The following is a 12,461-nucleotide window of genomic DNA, read 5'->3' on the forward strand; positions in this document are numbered from 1 at the left end:
ACACTACTTGTACACATATGTACCGCCTGTTTTAACAATAAGTAACTTTAAATTTTGCCTACAGAGTGTACTTATGGGTTCTGTAAGATTCTCAAAGTGAAAAGTATTGTACGTACGTACGTATTAAACATCATTAAAGAGCTGCTCTTTGTAATGGATACGCAATGTGTTTTCTTTGAGGTAAGGACTAAATTCTTAATTATTATTTAGATAAATTTCGGTTTCGAAGGGCTTTAGTATATTTCAAACTGATTTTGTATTAGTTGTTGTCGAACTGTGGTTATGTTGAAACTGCAGTGGACTGGACATGCCTTCCGCCACGTCAGTATTAATATTCCAGTAATAAGTTTCCGGGTTTTGAACCTAGATCGCATTGTTCTCAGAATAGACGGACGATGTTCATGAATGGTAGTGACAGGTCGTGACATAGGTGACACAAGAACACGCCTGATTAAACGTCCAACGCCGAGAACTGTCACGAACAGAATGATCGGTTGCTGGAAAGAATGGTGCCATCTTTCTTAGCGAAAAGTCAAACAGAGAGAAGCGACATCTTAAAATTGCTTGACTGCCGAAGATAAGCTCCAGTTCGTCATTGTTAATGTTATAGCTGACATCATCATAAATTATCATCATTATTAGCACATTATTATTACTATTATTTATGTCATCATTCTACCGATACATTTCTAGAGTTACAAATATAATTATAGCAGCAATTTTGTCATTAAAACAAAAGAGTTTACATTATAATTTACACTGCAATATACCGTTTATATTAGAATTAAACAAACAAAAAAGTCTCTGAACCAAGAATGGATGTGTATTGATATACATTCTTACTAAGCTCCAATGCCTTCAGTGTTTCCATTGTCGGGTTTACTGAGTTGTCTAAAATTATGAATGAGCAGATTGTTAGCGCTGTGGTATCAACAACAATGATAATAATAACAGTAATCTTAAATTATTCAAGAGGAAATATAAACGTTGAAGTAATTAACCTAAATGACGTTCACATTTCAGAGTACGACGTAGGTAAAAACCTTTGCACCGTTCTCCACACCAAGTGATAACTTCTAAACAGAATCCACTCAATTATTTCGCATCCTCCCCACACAGATATCCAGACTCAATGAGCCGTTGATTTGACTTCACGTCTTCAAATGACTGCAAAACCAAAGAAAGTTGTCCTATTCCACGGAAAGAACATAAAGCCTACACATGTAACATTTATTATATGAGTACAATGTTAAATAGATGCTGCCAAGTGATATATTACTGTCTGATGGTAAATGTCCCTAAATTATTTTTGTAGGGCAATGGAGCATTGATGACGGCGAATGCAGCAAGAATCACTGAAACTTCGGTAAACTTCTAGCAGACTACATGGCGCAACAACATAGAATTGTGTATTAATAATGTAAACATGAATCCGCAGTCGAAGTGAACTAGAACCACTTTAAAAAATTTATTTATGATAAAAACTGAAAGTTATAATCTTGATTTTCTTCCCAAAAAGCGCAACATAAAGAGAGGGTTTAAAAATGCTGGTTATAGATGTCATAAAAGGAAACATGTGATAAATAATGTTGTGGACAACTGGCGACTTCTCTTGGGAACAGATGCACACTGCAGCGCCTCGCGTGCCCTATCGGCAGGAATATCGTTGCTTTACAGATCAAAGGATATGGCAGACTAATGTCGCCTATGTTTCGCCTCATATACAATGCTCTGCATTCTAAACTACCATTCTTCACGAAGTCCACACACTAGATACATCGAAGCAGTCGATAAAACCTGTGTTACTCTTTGAAAATTCAGATTAATCTGGCGCAAATTATGAAGATGACACGTTTTCTGGGATGATGCGACGGCGACGGCCCTGATGATGGAGGCAGTAAGTACCTCTGGAACTTCGGTGAACGTCTACCAGAGTACAGGGCATAATATCCCAGGAGACATTCATCTACAAACCTGCCGCCATGAGAATGTAAAATTCCACCAAGTTTAATGTTAAATTTCCATGTACACATTGATCATGATGCTTCCGTCTCTCTTTCTTCTCGCAAGCCATTTCCTGTCCGATTCATGCTACGGCACGAACTACGAATGTGTTTGAAGATATACGTCTGTTGTGGGTAATATTCTCCATTCCTCAATAAGTAGTTTACTCTTTCTTCTACGATGCACAGACTGAGATTCTTAGCAACACAAAACCCTACTTTGCGATTTATTTACCTTCTGTCTCGTACCCTCTGAATTTTGTGACACACCTTCATGTTTCAAGTTGGACGATTTCCTCACTGATCCAGACAGTTCGCTACAAAATACAAAACACAAACCCCCAACTAGCGTTTCCGGAGTGAAATTAGCATAGTGTGTGAGACTCACCTCCACTGGCGCCACTTCCGTTCAACACAGGTGACACATTTCCGGTGCTGACTGATTGACCATTGGCGCCATTCTGTAGCGCCGTAGTCAGGCCACTCTGAGTGGCGTATCTCAGCGTCGTGGTGCTGCTTGAAATGGCGGCAGTGGTGGGACTAGTCGAGTTGGAGTTACCGCCCGCAGACGACAGAATTAGGTGAGCGCCCTCTGGACTGTCTGGCGTCTTCACCCGCTCCTTCGTGGCTCCTGCAAACAAAGAGTTAAACTCGAAGATTTCTGTCTTCTGGGTTGTTGCGCCGCGTAGTCTGGTCGATGTTAACCAAATGTTTACAGAAATATTCAAATTTACCGATGTTTCAGGACGATCGTCCTGATGACGTGAGGCAGAAGACACCTCCGAAACGTCGATAATTTAAAATCTCAGGAATTAACTATTTCTCTCAGCAGCTTTAACCAAATGTGCTTTGAAAGGGGCATTCTTTTTGTGGTTAAGAATTAAAATTTTATTTATTCAGATAAGTTTTGTGCTTCAGAAGATTAATTTACTAACTGACCTTTAGAATGGACGAAGTGAACACAAGTTGCATATAACAAAACTCGTATAAAGAGATACATGTGAGCTTTCATTGAAGCCCTTCAATAGGTGGCTCCTAGAACGCAGGAAACTAAATCAACATCAAAATGGCCATATCGAGTTTTATTTAAATCGGGGGGTGTTTTCGAAGATTGCGCCGTGACATCATTTTTCTCGAATAAAATTGTGACAAACGAAGTCAGATGCCATCTTTCTAAAAACAGGATTAATCAAACTAATTAACATCATAGAGCAATACTCTCCTTGTTAGTCAGAATCCTTGTCTTTCGTGAAACCCGAATGTTCATTAGCGCCATCACAAGAACCAGAAAACACACCAACTCACAAAAATAAAGTATTTAGATGTAAATTCACCGCACACAGAAGGAATGCAATCCCAAAATCAGGATCAAACTGAAAACGAATTACTGCTCATTTTTTTTATAAAGGAGACGTGTGGCGGCACTTGAAAATCGATGAGTTAATGTGTTGTTATAACGTCCAACGTAAAAAGTGCTAAGCACCACATCGAAAGTTTAATCTTGGTTTAAGCACTAATAGGATTTGTGCTGATTTTGTGGGTTAGAGAATCGACCATAACCGTTTAATGCAATACACATTTGATGTTCTGTGAAATTCGTCAGCGTTCACAAGGGTGGGTGACGGTTTGGGGAGGACGAATTAAAACACCTCCAACCAACCGATTGACCCCAGCGGCGGTCGGCTGTTGACGTGAATTATCGGGAATTACATCGGATCAGCTCGCAGAACTACTTGTCACTAGCGGCTGACAGACTTTCTTTCCCACCAGACCTCTCAATAGCCCTCGCAATGCCCTCTTTTCCACCTCCCACCTCCCTCTACCCAACTTATCATCATATCCTCCATCAATTCGCCTCCAGATATGTATATACCACTTCCACTGCCATTATTTGTCTCTGAACACTTACCATTTACTATCGTCTACCTCAGAGGTCATACTGCCTCCGTCATCAGGGCGATGATTCATCCTCATTACGCTATTTAGGACAGCGATTCAAATTCCGATTAGGATGTACATCTTTCAAGAGTCAGACCATTTAACACTGCAAAAGTAGCAAACATCTTAGCACAGAATTTCTTTACAAAATATATTCCGCTATATCATGATATTCCTGGATGTAGTTCATTATGGTGTGACGAGATCGTCAACTGTCACAAACCTTTTACAAAATAATCCTATAATTTTCGTGTCAGATTATACATGAAAGAGAAAAGAAAAAATCTCAAAAAAAAAATCAAACAAAAAGTAGTCAGATGAACGAGCCAAAGTATGTCGCGGTTCGCGGTTTGTAAACCGTCACTCTATATTCAATCTCCCACCCTCCCCGAACCCTATAATAGAGGTCGGTGTCACCATCACGCAACGCTCCTGGCGTGTTACCCTGACCCCCTTCCCCCTTTTCGCCCCCAGACCAAAACCCCTATCACACACACACACAAATATGATCGATTTCGATTGTGTTTTGTTCGGGCAGCAGTTGTAGTAGCCGTTGTGAACGCGGTAGTAGTGGTATATCGCGTCTGACCAGGGATTGCCGGTGGCGAACTTTGGAAACTGCCTTGTTGACTGCGACGTAAGCTATATAGGTATACATTACTACCCTCTCTGCTTCTATGTGGAGCCCACGTACGATGTGAACATTCGCGAACGCTGTCTGACGAAACCGGCATTCCGTGGTCAGACGCGGTATAAATATTTTTATCGTGTAACAGAGAGACATACATTCAAGTAGTCATAACTTTGTCATACACCAGCTATGGAATCCAAGCCAGTAAGTACACTAGGCTTCAAAGGGTCCTGGGTAATTCTGGCTAATATTATTGTACTGATGCTCTTTTGAAGGCAACGAAGAGGGACTGGAACCAAATAGAACACATCAGCTTCCGGTACAAGCTGATGAGGTTAAATTTTTGTGTGAAAACATAAATGCCATAAGGAACAAAGAAGCTCTACTAGAAGCTAGTAGGGATAGTGGTGGGCCGTGCCATAGCTCCGGCGGCTAATCGCCCGGGTTCGAGCCCAGGTCAGTCCGTGTGGGATTTGTAGTTGACAGGTTTACATCCCTGAGTCCTTCGGTTTTACTCCAGCGAGTAGTATTTCTACGCTGCTCTATATTTACTCATGTATAATCTTGGGGATGTACAAACAATAATAATGTAAAACAAAAACATATTGGTGAATAATTTGGTCATTAAAAAGGAAGATGTGAAAAAATTTGCTCATTTGTGATGGTAGAAAGTGGGAGACTCTGCATATTACGCGGCAACGAACTCCTGTGACATATACGCCACCTATAATTGCTACATAAATCGAAATAAGTAGGTTGCAGCGGGGTGGCCGTGTAGTTTTAAAATTTAAGTAAAACACAGGCTCTGGACTGAACCGGCTCAAGATCGTACCCAGTGGTGATATCTGAAACTACCGATACTTCGAAAAATTCTAACTGAAGGAGATGTTTCGATGGTAAACTATCGACATGTGTATTTTGTTGCACAGTATTGTTCTTCATACACACATTGCTCTGTATTTCCCGCTGTATCTTCCTAACCCCGGGGGAATTTAGCTAAAAAATATTCCCAAATAAAACAGTTACATTTCTGTTGTTTATTATTTCTCTTTAACAGTAGACCACCGAAGCCAAACAGACGTAGAGAGAATCTGGTGAGAAAACAAATCTACAATCATGACCCTACCCTGAGGTGACGCCAGTTTTCCGCCACATGAGGTAGGCGAAGCGTACATTCTGTTTTAAGAAGGGGCAAAACTGCGATACTGATACGATTTGAACAAGATAGATTGAATTTTATCCAATATATTTTTTACCACGACTGACTCCTAGCAATCTAATAACGGTTTGATATTCAGATCCTAATTTTTACCAGGCAATTAAATGTCAGCTAATGAAGTAGATCACTTTTGTGCACCAGTTGGTTAATTTAACGATACATAAAGTAAAAGAAATGATATATAAGTTTCAACATCAGCTGTTGTTCACGTTATACAAATTTCTTTTAACTCTTCAAAGCGCCGTGCCTATTAAATCACCTGATTTAAAATCCAGTAATTCTGCACTGTATTCACAAAATGTGTTATGGGTTTCTTATGATTCTTAGAATAAGTAACTACCTCCCCACACACGTATTAATCTCTATTGATCTTTGCGAAGGGTGCAATATGTTTTCGTCGAGGTAGAACATACATTTTCAAATTCTACTTAGACTGGCTTCAGCTTTAAGGGCTTAATTCAAACACGACCCTTTCTATACGACTTTACCAGGGACACTACTTTTCGACCAAGTTTTAATGCAACACATACATTAGTCCTGTTCTAGCAATTACGAGTTATCAATAATTTGAAGTTTTTAGAATTCTGTTTGGAAAATTCGTTTCGGAAGTCTGTGCAAGTTGAGGTAGTTTTGACGTGGTCGTTGGAATGGGAGGGCGGGACGGGGCGGGGTTGAAGGGACATGCCTTGCCCTGCCACCGCCAGATGGTGTCTGGGTAATTACCTGATAAGTCAAACACTGTATTCTGGGTCTAGTGCGAGAGCAAACGGAAAGCTAAATGTATAAGCCGTTCCTAAAGCAGAGTTTCAACCTTAATCACGTGTTGGAACAGATAATAACCAAATATAAGGGTTATTAATACAACAATTTTGCTTCAATAAATCGCTTAGGGTCAATCATGATGCACACACATGGGATATGGTACTTTGGCCACTCAGATAACAGCAAGACAGCTCTGACTGTTATAATCTCGTGGGAACGAAAACTGTAATCTTAAGTGCCATAGAGAACGACGTATCACAAGCGACAGTTAGTGTTTGAATTCCTATCACTGCCTTTCTTTTCTTCAGACTCTATCCGTCTATAGAACAGTGATAAAAGAAAACAGTGTTCGCGCCCGAATCCAGGTTTAATCCCGATCCAAACACTGAAATCTGTCCCCTCCAGTTTTATAGGCAGCAAGCATCTGAAATGTTGGTAGACATCTACCAGACTACACGGCGCAACAACCCAGAAGAGAGAAATCTTCGTACCCACCGCCGTGGAAACCTCAAATCCTACACGTCCCAAATGTTATATCGTGTCTGCAAGATTCGTTATATTAGACTCAGCAAGAAAAGACCAAACTGTCTAGCCCTTGAAATAAGAAAAACAGCACAAAACGTCGTAAAACAACCGAATATGCAATTACATTGTGTAACACTTCCCGTTAATATAAGCAGCTCCATTACTGAGCATCTTACGTATGCCTATTTAGTCGAAACAACACGTCTTATACGTAATGTACAAATAATCCATCTTATTTTTCAACGCGTCTTACTCTATTGTTCTATTTAACACTCCCCAGCTCATTATAAGAGATGTCTGTATTCTTCCTGGCTCTTGCGTTTGACAGCAAAGGAAATGCAAGGAGAGGAACCAATGTCTGGCGCAGTGAACTCTTACAACCCTTACAACAGGGTGAATTTTGGGGGTGAATATCAGGTATAGTCCGCGAGAGCTGAGTATATACCTGTGACGTATGCGACTTGGAGAAATCACGTGCTTTATTACCAACAGACCTAAAACATCGTGACTGTTCTGACTTGAGGTAAACTTACGATAAATGCTTTTTAACACTAAAGTAACAACAAAGATACTACGAACAACGGTAAGTAACACGTGACCATCTCCCTCCCCCCATCTGAGAGCCGTTTCCCCCTTCCGTAACCTGAGGACGATAAATACAGTGACGAGGAATTTCACGTAACATGTAAATTGATTTATTTAGGCATATTTGTGGTTTATTCAACGATACTGTCAGTAGCTTACACCGTATACGGCGTCCAATAATCTTGAATAAAGAATTATAAGAATCGAAGGAAGTGGATGTGGCCGAATTTAAGGTATATCACGACATTTGCGTCAAAGGATTGAGGAAAACGACGAGCCTCTGTAAGGAATTCCGCTCTCCGGGCTAGGATCTGAACCCGGGACATCTCACATAAGAAGCAGGAGTGATCGAGTATGACCTTTAAACCGCAAAAGACTAGAAAATAACAATTTTAAACCTAAGAAGTGTGGCCACAAATTTATTTTGTGAATCTGACTTCAAATCCTGCGCCCTCCTTTCTTCAGCGAATTATACGAAACATTTAGTTTCCCCACAAGGGGATCGCGAACCACAATTTCGTAATTAAGAAAACTTTGTTAACAACAGATATAATTGGAACAAAGAACCATTAAAACAATAGAAACAATAATATCGCAAGGAATCCATTTGGAAAACATTTCTGTTACTTTGTGTCTGAGTCAAGGTTACACAAAGAAATTCCAATATTTGTCTAAAACATTACAAATCGACTACAGATAATTCGTGGCTTCCACGATGAACGAACGAAAAACGCAAGAACAGACGAAAAGCGACCATATAGGGCCTTAGAGTGATGGGACACAGTTTCCTGCATCCGTGACACACTCACACGTTGATCCGGCACGCTCGGCAAACAAACAGCGAAGTATTAAAATAATGTCCTGTCAACCAAATTAAAATCCCGCCAAAAAAGTAGGGCTCTTCTTCTGCTAAGGTATGAGACAGATCCCCGCTGGAATACCTTACCTTTATCAGTTTAACCGGGCTCAGAACGAGGGTGGGAGGGGGTGTTAGGGCGACAGAAAGTGGTGGTGGTGGGGGGGTCATAGTTGCGACGAGTGTGCTCTGTCCATACGTAGATAAGACACGTACAGCCCTCGTGTACTAAGCCGGCACATGATAGCTCTAGCAGATACTGCATGTCACCACACAGCGGTCCAAGATAGCGACTCATCCTCGTCTCAAGCAGCGTACTCAGGGGTTCTGAGTTCAGTGATAATTGAAGCCACTTCGAAATCAGGTGGCTCGGTACCAATTCTCACCTGGAAAACCGCTTATCCTAAACGTTTCCTGATTTTTATAAGTTCAAACAAATACTGGGATACTCCATTGAAACAGGGCAATGACAAAAGAATTAAAGCTCTCATAGATAGTTGTCTTCAGCGAATTTGCTGTCGCCCTGAAGACGAAGACAGGAAACAACGATCAGTTTCTTGAATACACATCGACAGGCCTGTATAAAAACATCTACTTTTAACGAAATACTGGCTTGTCTTCGTAATTTTGCACTAAACACTTCGCTTTTGTTAATGATAACCTTAAATGCAATACTCATAGCTTCCAGTCCATTTCCCCGAACCAGGAGTAAATCAGAGATGCAGATAAGCTTCTATTTACACCAACTTCCGTTTCGTATAGGCCTTACTCTGCAACCTTCGACCCGAATGACGAAATCCTCGAACAAAGATCATCCTGACCCATTCTAATCACGGCAATCATTCAGCCCGCAACATCGGTGAAGGGGGGGGGGGGGGTGAAGGCGGGGCGTGTCTGCGACAGAACTGCCTGCATATGAAATGTAGAACATTTCACTTACAAGTACAGAAAACTTATTAACGAAATGTTCATAAAAGCATCAATTGGAGGACTAGGACATCTGCAACATCCGAGTAACGAAGCTGGCTTCTTCTTCTGGCTACAGCCCAGAAGAAAGCCTCTTTGTACTCGCCGCCGTCAAAACTTCAGATCGTCCATGTGAGTAACAAGACTGAAAAGCTGTACTCTTTGGAGTATACAGACATTCAAAAGGTTCTCTCCACGTCATATTGCGAAGAATACTGTTGCGCTGTCATCTCATGCCAATGCATTGCAAAAATGACCATAGATTACTCTTGAACAATAGTCACTTGAGGTCATCGTTGCACAACAATGACGTTTTCCCACTGCTGCTGAAAACCGCGGCAAATATTACATCATAAAACATCTTATTTCCAGTCTTCTCTCTAAACTGCACTCTTGTGGTACAAATAAGACCTAACATTTTATAGACTTTACACGTATTGCTGAAGTGTACATTTTTCTCTCTGTATGCAGTTAAAATGCTTACCATATCGGAACATGGGTCAATTTCAAAAGTAAAACATGTGGGTGGTTTGACACAAAACGTCATTCGTTTCAAGAAAGCATAAAATACACCAATGTACCTTTTTATTTATTTTATGTATTTTTACGTTTCCTTACTTGTTTCAGTATTACTGGGATCTATATTATTATGGGACCTTCTTATCTGAGTCCATTGTTCAACAAAACACATCCAAAAACTTGAAACACAGGGAGCAAAACAATTAGGGTCATCATATCCTCACACCCAAGTTCTATAAAAATGTCTTCCTTAAACAGCTACTACGGTTCACTGAACATCATTTATATCCCGTCATTCATACTTGGCTGAGCCATTTAGTCTAATTCGAATGTTTTCCTAACATTTGTTTTTATTTATTTACCCCCAGATACTCATCTGCCCTACTTTTCCCAATAATTTACGTCATGTATGATTTGAGGTTTTCACAGCGGCGAGTATGAAGATTTCTGTCTTCTGCGTAGTATGGTAGATGTTTACCAACGTTTCAGAGGTCATACTGCCTCCGTCATCAGGGCGATGAAGATTTCTGTCTTCTGGGTTGTTGCGCTGTGTAGTCTGGTCGATGTTTACCAACGTTTCAGAGGTCATACTGCCTCCGTCATCAGGGCGATGAAGATTTCTGTCTTCTGGGTTGTTGCGCTGTGTAGTCTGGTCAATGTTTACCATCGTTTCAGAGGTCATACTGCCTCCGTCATCAGGGCGATGAATGTGCCAATTGGTAACAACCCAGAAGACGGAAATCTTCGATTTACTTCATACTTTACAATGCAATCAATATGACCCGCCCATCACCATGTTCTCTGTTTAATCCCCATAATTACATCAAACGTAAAGCTCAAAGCTGCTCATTACATAATTGCATCCATTTTCCAGTTCACTGAGTTCAAAAATTCCATTCCGCAGTCGTACCTCTAACCGATGCGACACGGGGACTCCAGCGTGGCACATGCTATGTTTCACACAACTATACACGACCACCGGTCCCATTCTAAACCCTCCGCTCCTGTAAGCGCGCTGCTGTGTGTGATACCATAGCTAAAGCGACGCTGCTGCTGTACCAGATCGCCTGCTCACCTCAGATACCAGATCGCAACTGTAAAACTCCCAGCTCCCCGCAATTGCCGTCTCTTTCTACCAGTTCTGATGCGGTAATTGTGTGTACACAGCCCCCTCAACTTCCCAACGACCACATCTCACACCTAGCCACAGACTCTTCTATCCAAACTTCCGATCCTGCTTCGCATTGAGGAGACGCAAATTTACAAGCATATGTACAAAAAAAATATGAGATTCGAGGTTTTCACGGCGGTGAGGATGTCACTGTTTGTCTACGCCGTTCGGGCCTGAAGATGGAGGCAGTATTTCCCTCTGAAACGTTGGGATCCACCTACAAGCCCACACGGTGTTACATCCCAGAAGACCAGCATCAAAATACCTACAGTTCATCAGATGTTGTACGTTCACAGAGAAAATCCTTTTAACGTGCATGGGACAAACAAGAGACGACTACAAAATTGTAAGAAATCTGCAAGCAAAGAATCCACTTAGCGAAAAAGAGCACAGTGATAAGGTTTCTACTAAAATTTGTTGTACAAAAAATTGTTGAGAATGACGTTCAGCTGACTCATTGATGGGTTCCATGGCAGGAATTTATGATGTAGATTATGAACCTTAAGATTTGATAACAGCAGGCAATTTGTTGATAAGCTGAATATCTTTCTAGAAGAAATAACATGTAACTTCGCATGAGTAAGATATGTAAGTAGTTTCATATAAAAAGTTATGAACATAGACTGCAAAATGTGGAAGTTTAACAAAGTTTTGAAAAAATACAATAATTAAAGGCCTATACAATAAAATAAAAAGTGCCCTTAAAATAAACTTTGATGGCATATGTAGAAAAATACCGCTTGAAGGGCAAGGCTTTCATAACGACATTTAAAATGCAATTCCTACTTTAAGTCTAATATAAAATTTGTCCATTTTGAAGATCAATTTGGTTAGCGCTGTTTAAGGAAATAATAGCTCTTTATTCTGCTTCTCATCAGAGGTAATGAATACCAAAGCACGTGGTACATGCAGTTACCACCGTGCTTTTATGTGGTCAAATATTAATAACACAGTTTTCAAACCTTCTCCAAAATTTGTCGTTGATGTGTGTGTTAAGAAAGAATTATTAAACCGTTCATCTTTGCTATGGTGTATTTTAGGATTTCGGAAAGTTACAGTTTCTACATTTAGATATTGCATGTTGCTTGCAGGTAAAATGATTCATGTTACTGCCATCATACCGAATGCCACTGAAGCTGCTCTCACCTGCAACCTCCAGGGCCGTCATATCAACAGTGTTGACACGGAGTGAAAAAGTACTGAGACGGGTCATGATTCTAATAACAGGCTTTAATAAATATGGAACAACCCGTATCTGCAACACCGACGTTCATAACCGAGTCAAA

The 12,461-nt window shown here is 40.6% G+C and overlaps 1 protein-coding gene across 3 annotated transcripts in view; it reads right to left on the reverse strand.

The window, feature by feature from the left end:
- nvy (CBFA2/RUNX1 partner transcriptional co-repressor nervy) overlaps positions 1–12,461 on the reverse strand; it is a 159,884-nt gene that overhangs the window by 30,099 nt on the left and 117,324 nt on the right. For all 3 annotated transcript variants that reach the window (XM_022066146.2, XM_022066145.2, XM_087342878.1), the window contains one exon: positions 2,392–2,634. In XM_022066146.2, coding sequence (XP_021921838.1) covers positions 2,392–2,634 — 243 coding nt within the window. The remainder of the gene's footprint in view (positions 1–2,391; positions 2,635–12,461) is intronic.

Source organism: Zootermopsis nevadensis, unplaced genomic scaffold (assembly GCF_977971745.1).
Source record: "Zootermopsis nevadensis isolate Lab colony 2312 unplaced genomic scaffold, Znev_1.0 Znev_ptg000004l, whole genome shotgun sequence".
Taxonomy (NCBI): Eukaryota; Metazoa; Arthropoda; class Insecta; order Blattodea; family Termopsidae; genus Zootermopsis; species Zootermopsis nevadensis.